Consider the following 15,084-nt stretch of genomic DNA (forward strand, 5'->3'; position numbering starts at 1 on the left):
GGTGGGACATAAACTATACACTACACAAGCTTGAAAATGTGAATTACTTTCTTAGAACTGAGAATGGAAACGGAAGCTAACGCCTAAAAGTTGACCTGTTTTACACAGGTCACTGTGAATTTGTGAGCTCTCTCTGTCTCTCTCTGTCTCTCTGTCTGTCTGTCTATCTGTCTGTCTGTCTCTCTCTCCCTCTCCCTCTCCCTCTCCCTCTCTCTCCTTCCTCACAATAGTAACAATAACAGTAATAAAATAAAAGAGTATATGGAAATTATTTCAAATATTCCTGGGTATCAATTTCATCTGAAATTTATTTATGTATTTTCTTATTATTCTAAGTATCCCCTTGAACTACTTGATTTTTTTTTTAGAGAAAAATAACAAAATAATTAAAGTTAGCATTGCTTATCTTCTTTTTTTCTTTTTAGATTTTAAGCAGATAGCAATGTGTCAGGACTCTAAACTAAAGATATTTAAGCATTTCATAATTTTTGCTTAATTTATATAAATAGAAGAAATATTTATAACTCAGAGCCATTTACTTAGCCCCTAAATACCAAGGTTCCATTGCTGTTTCTGCACTGTACGCTAATAGAAAGCAATCCAAAAATACATATATTTCACACAAATATAGCAGGGTCTGCTTTTGTTTGCTTGTTTCTGCCTGGGGCTGCATCATAATTACATTACCTGCTCTCTGATTAGTCAGACAGCCACTGAACATTTCCATTTAAAGGGAAAATATATTTATAGAGTTTTATTTCATAGCATTAGCGTCAAATTAAGCACCATGATATTTTATTGTCTATACTGCCTTTGATTGTATATTTGTTGCACTCTTCTACAACTTTCTGCTTGACTAAACTAATCCCAAGATATCTGGAGATTTTCTGCTAGCCTCTGAGCTGACTCTCCCTGTCCTCGGGAGTGACCTGCTTATTGGGAAAGGTACTATAGTGAGCAATGAGCAATGACTGGTATTAAAGCTTTTTATTAAAGTTTCCAGATAATTTATCTAGGTAATGCTGGAGGCTGGCCAGTACCTAAGCTCCCCAAATATGAATATACTCATTTCTTGAAAATAAAATTGCAACCCAGCTTCTTTTTTTCTTTCCTTTTATTTTTGTTATTTTGTTTTTTGTCTTTGTTTTATTTCTTTTTTTTTTTTTTAAGTATGTTTGAAGAGCAGCAGTTGAAGCTGAGAGTTTGTATGGATTATAAAGAAGTACTTAACTACTATTCTAACCCTACAGTCTTATTTTCATGTGATACAATTGTAAGGGAATGCCAGGGCCAGGAAGCAGGAGAGGGTGGGCTGGTGAGCAGGAGAAGGCAGGAGGGAATAGGGTTTTTTCAGAGAGGAAGGCAGGAAAAAGGAGAACATTTGAAATGTAAATAAGGAAAATGTCTAATAATAATTTAAAAAAAAACTCCTGTAAAACCTGAAATTAGCTTTTACATTTCAATAATAATTAGTTGTAAATAAAATTAAATCTATCAAAAAATAAAAAGAAGTGAAGACCTGTTTTAAGCCTTCTTTGGGTTGACTTTTGCTTTGCATTATCAAGAGACACTGAAGTTAGTGATTTGTTGAAGCTAATGCAGAAAGTCCCCATTAGAATTTGAAAGTTTTGAATTATAGCATACAAGATGATGCAGCTGATAGCGAGCTTGTGGTTAAGCCTTAAGTCCTGAGTTCTATCTCAGAGACACATGTGTTACAACTTACCATAGCTGTCCTCTGACTTCCACAGGTACTCTGTGGCACACATGCATACATACACATACACTGAAACATAATAAATAAATAATAAATTTCGCATTTTAGATCAGAATTATATGAGAGAGCATTATACTACTGTTTTAGTCCACTATATACTGGATTTGTCTATAGGAGTATATGTATACCTGAGCAAAACTCCCTATAGTACAGCAAAGTTATTCGCTGGGTTAGATTGATTTCTAGTTTAATAAACCTAAAAATATTCTAGCTACAACTTATAACTTTATTTTACTATTTGTTTGAAAAACACTTAACAGGAGGACTTCAGAGTTAACAAATTTTAGAAAATAATTTATATCTTTCAGGACTTTTGGTGTGTTATAGTGATCTCTGAATTGTTGGGAATGATTTCCTTCATTTGTTAGTGCTGGAATTAGACACCTGGGACTCGTGCTTCTAGTTATGACATTTGATGAGGGATCTCTACAAGCTTGCTAATGTTATAGTTTAGTTTTCTATTGTTAAGTGATACACATTGTTACTTTAAAATAATATAATGATTCCTTTATAAAAGGACTGTCTATTTTAAAATGGAATAGTTTGGGAAATAATATATGTAATAAAAAATAATAAAGGAAGTATAAAAATAGGTTTTATTTTACCATTTAGCAGCTTAATCTTAGGAGAAAGAGTGTTTGAAATATTTTAAAGCATTTATTTTAAGTTATTACTTTGACCTTTTATTTCAATCAAAGATATTTGTTTTTGTTTTAAACCATATAAAATGTTAACGTCATGCCTTGTATGCCAATCTCCGTATGCATACTATCTCTAATTAGCATGTACTTCATATATTACTTTATAATTGGTTTAGCTATAAATGGTTATTTTAAGTGTGGAATCATCTTTTAATCTCATTTTATCAAGGCTTACTGAGAGGATAGAAATAGTTTCCCAGAAATATTTATGTCTTCAAACCCCCCAGTCTTCTATGTATCTCACATATATGATGTATACATATTTTGCTTATATTGCAGTCATTTGTGAAAGATTATATGATTTCTATCACCAGACTTCTTTTGGGACTGGACACCATACCAGGATCGGGGTTTCTTTGTTCTGTAAGTTAATCATGTCTGGGAGAGGAGAGAATTCTGATAGAAGGTTTGATCAGAGCATCTACTATGTGCTTTTGGTGACTTGTTTATAACCAAATTTATTTCCTCATGTGTGTCTAAGATTTTTTTCTATCATTAGGCTATTGGTCCTTAGAAATATTACATATTTTCTTCGTGGCTCAAGCATTACAATTAATATTGTTACAAAGACCATTCTACACAAAACCACATGAAGGTCCTTATTGTTGATGTTGTTTTAGCTATCAGCTTTGACAATGACATGTCCAAGACATGGAGGCTGCACTGTCCTTCAGCCAGGACATTCTGGCATTGAACCCTATATCTTTCTGAAATGGGATCCTATTACATTGTTCAGATTGTCTTAATACTCTGGAATCAAGGAATCCTCCACTCCAGCCCTTTTAGATTTCAGAGAGACTCAACCTGTAGTATTGCATGTGATTCTAACATGCTGTTTTATAGAAGAGTGTGATATGTAGACTACAGTAGATTGCTAATGGTTCAGATGTAAAAGAACCTGTGTGGAAGAAGAACCTTGGCTTCCTGCCTAGAACCCTGTGCTCTTTCTACACCAAATTTGCTTCTGCACATGTAGGAACACTGGGGCAAGTGGATAGGACTTTTATTACGAGACTTATTTCTGTACCTTACTATTGTTTTCTTTTTTGCTTTATATACTCTATTCCCTAAATATCAGTGTCTGTTGTGCTATTATACCATCTTGAAGGTTTCCAAAGTTTACTGTATCTACCAGATCTCTACCAGTCTTGTTTTGCCTATTTCCACTGGATCAATAAAATGCTGTGCTGGTCCAGATTGAATACTTAACATTTCCTGGGTTTGGATGAGCTCTCAGGTTAAGCTGAGATGGAGTAAATAAGTAAACCTAATAAGGGAATAAGGTTTTATGAAATGCTACTTTGAGATTTCAAAATACATATTGACAGGGCTTTTAAGAAGAGAAAAAATGACCACTGGGGTTTTTATTCTTGAGCATTGATGTGTGATTCATCCCTATGCATTATAGATGAAAATCACTGAAGATGACTTGTGGATCAGAACATATGCTAGACTCTATCAGAAGTTGTGTTCTTCTACTGGAGATGTTCCGATTGGGATCTACAGAACGGAATCTCAGAAACTAACGACATCTGAGGTTTGGAACTATGAAAGCCTATTTAACTATGGTGTTTACTATGATGAATAAAGTCATTCACAAGCATGGACACTGATTTCACACAAATACAATTGAACGTGAAAAGGAGTTTTATATGAATGCCTAGAGTACGTTTTCAGTAGCTAAAATCTCAACTGTTTCACGAAGTATTGTTAGATAGAAGGCTTTTCAGCATTGTGAATATTGGTTCCAATCTTTTTTCCTAGATCCAAGATTAGTCACTTCTAGAATATTTTAAAGAATCAGAACAATTTAAGTCACCCTGAGATTCTGAGATAAAAACAATTTTTTTTCCTGAACCACCTATGTTTCTAATGTATTCCTTGACTGCCCATATTAGCATTTGGAAGAAAGCAAAACAGGAAATCTCATTAAGCATTAAAATGCATGTTTCTCTGTCTCTACTATGAAAATGTACGTAAAGCTATAAGAAAAGTCTAGGAACAGACTTTTTGCTTGATTTTCTAGGAAAAAAACAGTAATTTTATTGGGAATTAGAACCTATTAATATAGAAGAAAGAATTTTGATGACCACCTGCAACTGAGATGTATATCTGTGTTTTAATTTTATCACCTCTATGGTTGCAGGTAATTTCTATACAGTTAGGAAAATCCACTTCTTTAAAATAGAATATGTTATGAGGTAAAGTTTTTAGATAAATATACTACCCTAAATATATATTTCTATATAATATTTCTTAATATAAATTTTGGTTGATATCCTTGAAATATTTTCTTTCAAATTTCCCAAAGTTATGGCAAATCACAAAGACATTTTGCTAGTTGTTTTTTTTTTTCCTCTTGGGCAAAATCATCCCTGGCATAGGACTCCGATCAATGATATTTATTTTAGGTATCCAAAAAGATTCATGATAAAAATCAAAAATAAATGGTTCATGCAGAATAATTTTATTGTCAGAATACAGGTAATGGGATACAGACTTATCTTCTTGTTCAGTTATTACACTTTTACATAGATGGGTGTTGTGCCTCTCTGGATCTTAGTCATGTTTCCTGAGATGTTGTGGGTGACTTCATTGTTGTTTCTGAGACACTGAAAATATCTCTGCCACCATCTCTCGGCTAAATGTAAGATTTTTGTTTGAACACAGACTCTTAGGTTCAGTTCAGAAAAAGAACTTACAAATAAGAAATAATCATCAGTGGCTGACTAGAGATGCATACAAGAAAGTCCAATATATAAAGTAGTTTGGTAAATATGGTTAAAATTTTTAGATTAGATGCAAATATTATTTGATTATACAGTAAAATATTAAAACAAGACACTTTTATATGTAAATAATTTAACATTCTCTTAGCTTGCTAGTGTTTCTATTGTAGCTTATCATACATTCAATGACTTATAAAAATGAAAATGTTAATGCCTAGAAAAACGATTCAGTAGTAAAGAGTTCATACTGCTGTTTCAGAAGGAGGGTCATATAATCCTGTATACACAAACTCACACACACACACATACACACGAACACAAACACGCACATGCACATACATGCAAACACACACACATGCATACAAATATACTCGTATACATAATAAATATTGAAACAGATTTTTGCAATGAGAAGTTGCTTCTGACATTTGTAAGGACTGGTAAGCCTCAAATGCAGACAGTGCTAGGTTTGTCATCTAGGGAGTGCCCGCTTGTGACTCTTGGTATCTATCTTCTTAGGACAGAAGAAACAAGGCATTCTGGGATCCCTAGAACTTTCATAACCTAATCACTATTCAGTGCTCCTATCTCTAAATACCACTGCCCTCAGGCTTACAATTTCACATATGTTTAAAAAGTGGAACATAGCCGGGTGGTGGTGGCACATGCCTTTAATCCCAGCACTTGGGAGGCAGAGGCAGGAGGATTTCTGAGTTCGAGGCCAGCCTAGTCTACAGAGTGAGTTCCAAGACAGCCAAGGCTATACAGAGAAACCCTGTCTCAAACCATCTCCCCCCCCCCAGAAAAAGTAGAACATAAACATTTATTGTAATACAAATATTTCTCAATTGATTATGGTAATTACAGAGTGAATTTCTATAGATGTTTTTTGTAGTCTATCATTATATAAGTTTTATGAATTTAAATGTAGCAGTTGTTTTCTTTGGTCAGGACACTCATACTCATGCTAATAATTTTGTACTATTGAAAAATATTTTGTTGTATACTGAATAACATGTCAAAATATAGAAAGAATAGCTGAATATCTCTGTTGTTCTTAAAGAGTACTTAATTACATTTTAGCTAATTCTATCCTTTACAAGTAAAATCCCCCTGTGCCTTCAGTTTATGTATATGTTTTTAACAGGATGTCATTGTCAGGATAAAAGGAAACCAATTAAAGCTGACAGAGCCTGTTTTCCTAATTTTTTTAACGTGATTTATTATTTGTCACATTTTATTTAATGATATATAGTTGAGTTCTGTAGATAAAATGAGACAAAAAGATAGAGTATATTAAACATTTCACCAACAGTTTACTGCCCCAAAATAATATTATTGTGTATGTAGCATATACTACCTACTATAACCAAATTGAATATTCTCTTCCAACATGAAAAGCCTAATACATGAAGTAACACAAGTCCATCATGTAAATTGAAGTTTCTTTTTCTGGACACTTATTTTTTAAATGAGAATATTTCTTCTCATTCTTCCCTAAGGCATTATGTGAATATGACTGGTGGATAAGAGATCCACAATCAATTATAGTTTTACAGTTAGCCAGAACAACTTTACAATGAAGGAACTGAGTTAAGACAATGGGTTATATATGAAAAAGGAATTAATTCTCTCAAGTAAACACAAGTCAAAGATAAATCAGTCTAAGGAATTGAAACCTATTATCGTTATTCACCAGTGTTAGTTGGTTTAAAAAATTTTTCGGAAGTTCAAGTAAGTTGTTCAGATTAAATGGCAGTTTTCTCTAAGACCTAGGAAAGGTTCCAGATTTCAGGAAACAGAAGTCTCATTTCATTTTTAGAATTAAAGGGGTTGTTATGATCTTGCCCAGATCACAGGAAGTCTTCTGCCGTGGTTCTAAAAGCTTCCATTGTCTTTCCCATGGTGTAGACCTGATCAGTGTGTTCAAAGCACCAAGCAAATGCATAGGAAATAACAGAAGAGAACGAGAACAGGAAACTGTCAGAGAGATTCCCTTAGGATAAATTACTCATGAGAAGAATATAGAAGAAAACATTCATATAGAAGAAATTTTTAAGTAAGAAAATTTGTGACTTTAGTAAAATAACACCTTTATCAACAATAAAATTATATTAATAAAATAAATACCAGTTGATGTCTTCAGTATTTACACAGATTATATTTAACCATAACTTTCCTGAATGTCAGTTGAGACTGCTATTGTACACATCATTACCAATAATTAGTATATAATGTAAGTGATTACTTAAAACATTCTTTTTTATGAAGTGATTCAGTTATTTTTGATCATATATTTTGGTATCTATTATACTTATCCAACCTGCAAAAACAGAATATTTGGTAGACATAAAAAAAATCATATCTTATTCTTTACCTGACTTGGATCAAAAGCCTTACAAAAAGTAAACACATTATTGCATTATAAGTGTAATGTGGATATATGTCATATTTTGTCCATGTCACTGTTTCATGTATGTATGGTCTAGTCATTGTCTAAACTGCATTTTATGTATTTCTTTTTTCCTCCTTTGTGTCAGTCTCGAGAAATAGCATCTCAAGTAAGTAACTTCTGTTTGTCTCATTCCTCAGTGCTTTAATATTCAAATTCAGACCTATCAAAGAACACGTCCATGAAAGACTACATTTAGAATTTCATGCTGAAAAGTTCATGCTAGTGTTCTTTTATTTTCACAGAGAAGATTGCAAAATAATGTTACATTCTGTCCTCGGACTGCATTTGCTAATCCCTTTATGCATTCAGAATTTCAGTAAATTAGTTCCATAAATGCTATAGTTAACACCAAGAAACTAATGACCATACTTCACAGTAGTCACATACTTCTTTTGTGTGATTTCTTAAATTCTTACTCTGTACTGACAAGACTGTGGTGTGCAATTTCCAGGCATCTGTTCAAAAAGTCAGTCCTAAGAGGTGACACTTAAGATACAAGCTGAAGCTTTAGAAAGACATTAAGAATGAAAACATATATTAATCAAAAAATTATTCTATGTAAAGCTTGACATAAGAATTAATTCTAAATTATATTAATATTTTATTATTTTGTATTATTAACATTTATAATAGAGGATGTTTTAAAATGTTACAGCTTTTTAGAGTCTTAAAAACTGGTAATTTTTTTCAAATGCTAAAGTTTATACAGATCTTCACTTGTGTCTGGAGAACTCTGATCTTGTCTTAAAGGTATCTGTGGATGGAGACTAAAAAGCAAGACTTAAGGAAGATAAACTTCAGGAGATGTTGTACTTGCTGAGATATATAATAATGAACTAAGGCTGTGTCTCCTCAATCTCTTTCTGAGCATTTTAAGTACACAATACATTAATGTTAGCTTCATTCACAGTGCCTAATATCACATATCCAGAATCTATTCATTTGACATGTAGTCATTTGTATCTTTGACTAACAATTTCCAGTTTCCCCTTTCTCTTTCTTTCTCCCTCTCTCTCTTTCTCTCTGTCTCTCTCTCTCTCCCTTTCTTTCTTTCTTTTGTTCTTTTGTCTTTCATATTTGTTTATTTTATGTGCATAAGAGTTTTGCCTGCATGTATGTATGTAGAGGTCAGAAGAGGGTGCCAAATCCGTACAATTGGGGTTAGAGATGGTTGCGAGCCACCAAGTGGATATTAGGACTCAATCCTCTCCAAGGGCAACAATTGATCTTTATGGCTGAGACACTTTTGCAGCCAAATTTCTCCACTTTTTCATTCATGCTAGCACAATGTTACTCTTTATTAAAATTTGCCTTATTTAATATAAAGAGACCTTTGGTCCTGTGAAGGCTCTATGCTCCAGTGCAGGGGAATGCCAGGGCCAGGATATAGGAGAGGGTGGGTGGGTGAACAGGAGGAGGAGGGAGGAAATAGGTTTTTGGGGGTTTTTTGTTTGTTTTTTTGTAGGGAAAACCAGGAAAGGGGATATCATTTGAAATGTAAATAAAGAAAATATCTGATAAAGCAAAAGTAAACAAACAAACAAAAAGAATACATGAGTAAACCTTGGCATATAGTGCTAATGAAATAACTGCATACACAAAAGCAGTATTATTACTGAGATTTGTGACAAGGTACCTTGACCAAGATTCAAACTTTAGGATCTGTCAGAGCTGAGTATCAAATTAACTAACTCGAACACTAGACTGTCTATATCTTATTACTTGACTCTATTGTTGTAAGTAGCTATTCCCTTCTCTCACAATCTGTTTTGAGCACAGCATTTACTTTGGGAATCTACATAAGAAATGGTTCAAACCACATAAATGTTTTAGAAAACTTCATCTTTTCCTGCACATTAACTGAGAAAAATTACCTCTATATTGTTGGAAGTCTTTTTTTTTTAATTTGAAGTAAGCTTTTCAATTTCTTTATATGAAGAACATAGGCATGATCATCCCGGCCAGGATCCTATAGGATCCTATTTATCTTATCACCAAACAGAACAACACATCTACTGAGAGATGCTGTATGTATTCAGTCAGGCTGAGAATGCACTGGTAAGCAATAGATTTGTCAGAAAGCTGAGGTGAGAATCTGGGCCCATTTGTACATTAACATTCTTCATTGTGAATTTGAAATTGTGAGATCCTTTTCTTTTGCTTGGGTTACACAAGGCTTCTAGATAAATCCCATTTTCTTTTACTACTAACACTAGATCAATCACACTGTTGTTCTACTGTCATGATGAAGAATCATTAGTTCATATTAGCTGCCTAGTATTTCCAGTCAGATTTATTTCTGTGTGTTGAGTTTGTTTGCAACATAGTTATTCTCTGACAATGCTTCTGTCCTTGTGGCTAGGCATCAATTATTCATCTCCTTATTCTGCAATGACCCTGAATTTAGATTTTCACTACCTTTTAAGTAGCTGTGTGTGAACTTGGATTATGATGGATATGAAAGAAATAGGGAGCATACTACTACTTCGTAGGTTAAGATAAGGAAATGTGTCGCTTGTTCAGGGTTGGTTGAGTATAATGCTGTGACCAAGTGTATGCAGCATCATAGATGCTACTTCTTTATTTCAGCATCATGTTTGAGTAGACACTACCACTTTAGAGGATACTCAGATTGATATAATTAAATCTATGATGCATAATATATAAAGTCAATATCCGTGTATTTGAAAAATGCCACAGATGTTGAGTTTAATAATGTAAAGTATTTGATTGTCTGGGATTAGCAATCTTATTATTTTTGTGGATTTTATAAATTTTTGTTCATAAGCAAAATATGAAAAATAAAGATATGTATGTATCTAAGAGTATTTATTTTGGATATTTATAAATATATGCAATATAAGCAACTGTATAAGTCATGTGAATTATAACAACATGAATCTCCAAAGTAATCATATACACTCATCATTCTTGTACATATATACACATACAACATATATATAAATGTAACAAATGAAAACTTAGATTCATATACTCTGTGAGGCTGAGTTCATCTACAATTTTCTTTTTGTTCAATATCTTATAGAAGTTTGTTCTTGAATCTTTTTATTACCTTTTAAGTGTATTTATCTGCCATTTTTCAGCTCTATTGATTCTCTATCATACTCATTTCCATTCTTCACTTTCATAAAGCCATTCTTCACTTTCTTTGGGGCTTATTTGAACTTAAGAATCTGTCTGGCTGCTATGAAAATAGTGAAACACATGTCCCGGTGGCATGGTGGGGCCTCTTTTGAGTATATGCACAAGAGTGATAAAGCTGGGTCTTCTAGTAGATCTATTTCCAATTCTCTGAGGGCCCTCCAAATTGATTTCCAACATGGTTGTACCAGTTTGCAATCCTATCAGCAATGGAGGAGTGTTCTTTTTCTACATCCTTACCAACATGTGCTGACATTCTGATTGGTGTCAGGTGGAATCTCAGGGTCAATTTGATTTGCATTTCTCTGATCACTAAGGACTTTTGAACATTTCTTTAGGTGCTTCTCAGCCATTCAAGATCCCTCTGTTATGAATACTCTCTGTAGTACTATACTGGATTTTTTTATTGAGTTGCTTGGTTTTTTGGTGGTTAGCTTCTTGAGTTCTTTATATATTTTTTGATATTAGCCCTCTATCAGATGTGGGGTTAGTAAAGATTTGTTCCCCATCTGTAAGCTGCCAATTTGTCCTATTGACTATGTTGTTTGCCTTATAGAACCTTTCCAGTTTCACGAGGTGCCATTTATCAATTTTTGTTCTTAGAGCCTAAGCCATTGGAGTTCTGTTTAGGAAATTTCCTCTGTGCCAATGAGTTCGAGGCTCTTTCTCACTTTCTCTTCTATGAGTTTCAGTGTATCTGGTTTTATATTGAGGTCCTTGTTCCACCTGGACTTAAGCTTTGTGCAAGGTTATAAATATGAATCTATTTTCTTTTTTCTACATACAGACTACCTTTAGACCAGCACCATTTATTGAACATGCTTTCTTTTCTCCATTGTATATTTTTGGCTTCTTTGTCAAAAATCAAGTGTCTTTAAGTGTGTGATTGTATTTCTGGGTCTTCAATTATATTCCATTGATAAACCTGCCTGTCCCTGTACCAATACCATGAAGTTTTTATCACTATTACATTGTAGTATATGGAAGTCAGGGATGGTGAGTCCCCCAGAAGTTCTTTTAATAAGAATTATTTTCACTATTGTGGATTTTTTATTTTTCCAAATAAACTTTAGAATTGCTCTTTCTATGTCTTTCAAGAATTGTGTTGGGATTTTGATGGGGATCTTGTTGAATCTGTAGATTCCTTTTGGTAGATGGCCTTTTTTACTATGTTAATTCTACTAATCCATGAGCATGTAAGATCTCTCTATTTTCTGAGGTCTTCTTCGATTTCATTCTTGAGAGATGTGATGTTCTTCTCATACAGATCACAGCCACAATTACTGTGATACCTAAACCACACTAAGACCCAAAAAAGAAAGAGAACTTCAGGCAAATTTCACTTATGAATATCAGTGCAAAAATATTCAATAAAATTCTCACAAACCATATCAAAGGACACATCAAAACCATCATTCACCATGATGAAGTAAGCTTTATCTTAAGAATGCAGAGATGGTTCAATATAAGAAAGTCCATGAATGTAATCCACCATATAAACAAACTTAAAGAAAAAAATCACATGATCATCTCATTAGATGCTGAAAAAGTCTTTGACACAATCCATCAAGGCTTCAAGTTAAAAGTCTTGGAAATATCAGAATTTAAGGCCCACACCTAAACATAATAAAAACAATATACAGCAAACCAACAACCAATATCAAATTAAATGGAGAGAAACTTGAAGCAATCCCAGGAAAGTCAGGGACAAGACAAGGCTGGCAACTCACTCCTTATCTATTCAATATAGTGCTTGAAGTTTGAGCTAGAGCAATTAGACAACAAATAAAGATCAGGTGGATACAAATTGAATAGAAGAAGTCAAGGCATCACTATTTGCACATGATATAATAGTGTACGTAGTAATCCACAAAATTCCACTGCGCAACTCCCATGACTGATAAACAACTTCAGCTAAGTGGCAGGATATAATATTAACTCAAACAAACCAGTAGCATTCCTTTATACAAATGATAAACAGACTGAGAAAGTAATTAGAAAACAATCCCCTTCATAATACTCACAAATAGTATAAAGTATCTTGGTGTAATTCTTACCAAGCAAGTAAAAGATCTGTATGAAAAGAACTTCAAATCTATGAAGAAAGAAATCGAAGAAGACCTCAGAAATGGAGAAATGTGTTGTTATGATTATTATAGTGAAAATGGCCATTTTACCAAAAACAATCTATAGATTCAATGCAATCCACATCAAAATTCCAACACAATTCTTCACAGACATGGAAAGTGCAATTCTTAATTTCATATGGAAAGACAAAAAATCCAGGATAGTCAAAACAATTCTCAACATTTAAATATCTTTTAGGGGAAATCACAATCCCTTCCCTCAATCGGTACCACAAAACAATAGTGATAAAGACCATATGATATTGCTATAGAGACAGGTCAATCAATGGAATAGAATTGAAGACAAAGTACCCCCACACACTTATGACAAAGAAGACAAGGAACATGCACTTGAAAACATAAAACATCTTCAATAAATGGTGCTGGTCTAACTGGTGATGTGTATATAGAAGAATGAATATAGATGCATATATATCACCTTGAAGAAACCTGAAGTCCAAGAGGATGAAGGACCTCAAAATAAAACCAGATAAACTGAATTGAATAGAAGAGAAAGTGAGAACCTCAAACTCATTGGCACAGGGGGAAATTTCCAGAACAGAACTCCAGTGGCCCAGGCTCTAAGAACAAAAATTGATATATGGGACCTCACAAAACTGAAAAGCTTCTGTAAGGCAAAATACACCATCAATAGGACAATTTGGTGAGCTACAGATTGGGGAAAAAAATCTTCACTAACTCTCTATCTGATAGAGGGCCAATATCCAAAATATGTAAAGAACTCAAGAAGTTAACATGTTAAAAACCAAATTACCCAATTAAAATCAGCATCATTTAGGAGGCAAGAGGGAGAAGGAATGGGATGAAGAACTGTGGGAGGGAGACTGAGAGGCAGGGGCAACGACTGGAATCTAAATTAAGAAAACAATTTTAAAAACAAAATAAAAATCTCCCACAGGCAGTGATATCGTATTAAACTGGTGACCTTCTTTTAATGCTACTTGTCCTTGGTACCTATGTATAAGTCAATTCTATTAATAACACGAACAAAATACAAAAACTTTCTAGTAAAAATGTTTGGTAATATCCTCCATCCATTTCCTTATATCCATTCTTTAATATGAGAAATATCTCTTACTTGGTTTCATTTCTTTCTACTTACTGCTCCTAAAGATATAGTGTTTTGTTTTGTTTATTTGGTTTTCTTGTTTTTTGTTGTTTTGTTTTTCGAGACAGAGTTTCTCTGTATATCCCTGGCTAGAACTCACTCTGTAGACCAGGCTGGCCTCAAACTCAGAAATCCACCTGCCTCTGCCTCCCAAGTGCTGGGATTAAAGGCATGTGCCACTGCTGCCAGGCTTGATACAATGGTTTTTAATTTACTTATTTAAAAGAGAGACAGAGAAAAACAATATAAAACTGGGTAGATAGGGAGAATGGGAAGATATAGGAGAAGTTGGGGAGAGATAAAACTTGATTAAAACCCTTGGGAAAATACTAATAAATAGATAAACCATCTTTATTTATTGAATTTAATGTGCTTTCCAAAAGAATTCCATACGTTCTTCCCTAATTTAGTCCTAAGTTTCTCTGGAACATGGAGTCATCTTTCTATCCCACCTGTTCCTACTCAAACTCCACCTATTTACAATTTATTTGTATTATCTATATCACTGTTTTAGTTACTTGACTAAGTGTTCATCTTCATTACTTATATAAATATTTGTTCAGACATTGCAAGCTGCTAGTAAAATGAGAGGTATATAGCATGTTTTTATTTTATTTTTTAAATAGTTGTAGATAAAATTTGAACAGGAGATAATGTAATGCGGAAATGCTTAACTTCAGAGGTGACTTAGATGTTGTGATTTTCAGACTAAGGATACTAGAAATGTATCAGGTTTTTTTATTTTAGTGAGAATTTGGGGAGAAAGGAGAACACAAGTAGGATTTCAAGCATTATCAAAAGGGATCTGAGACAGCAGAAAGTCTAAATGAAATTCTTTTGAATGCTTTGACATATTCAATCCTTGAGCATTTTGGAGATCTGAAATGTGTGGCTTGGTAACTTTTAACAGTGTATGGGCTCTGGTAAGAAATTATATAACAAAAGGTAGACATTTCATTCCTTCTTAAAAGGGGGAATCAAATACCCACGGGAGGAGTTGCGGAG

General features: G+C 33.6%; 1 protein-coding gene across 5 annotated transcripts in view; it reads left to right on the forward strand.

The window, feature by feature from the left end:
- Kcnt2 (potassium sodium-activated channel subfamily T member 2) overlaps positions 1–15,084 on the forward strand; it is a 353,683-nt gene that overhangs the window by 302,936 nt on the left and 35,663 nt on the right. For all 5 annotated transcript variants that reach the window (XR_004122600.1, XM_031384276.1, XM_031384279.1 and 2 more), the window contains 2 exons: positions 2,758–2,841; positions 3,887–4,015. Coding sequence is in view for 4 of the 5 variants with exons in the window: in XM_031384276.1 (XP_031240136.1) it covers positions 2,758–2,841; positions 3,887–4,015 (213 nt within the window). In the remaining variant the exon portion in view is untranslated. The remainder of the gene's footprint in view (positions 1–2,757; positions 2,842–3,886; positions 4,016–15,084) is intronic.

Source organism: Mastomys coucha, unplaced genomic scaffold (genome assembly GCF_008632895.1).
Source record: "Mastomys coucha isolate ucsf_1 unplaced genomic scaffold, UCSF_Mcou_1 pScaffold1, whole genome shotgun sequence".
In the NCBI taxonomy this organism is placed as follows: Eukaryota; Metazoa; Chordata; class Mammalia; order Rodentia; family Muridae; genus Mastomys; species Mastomys coucha.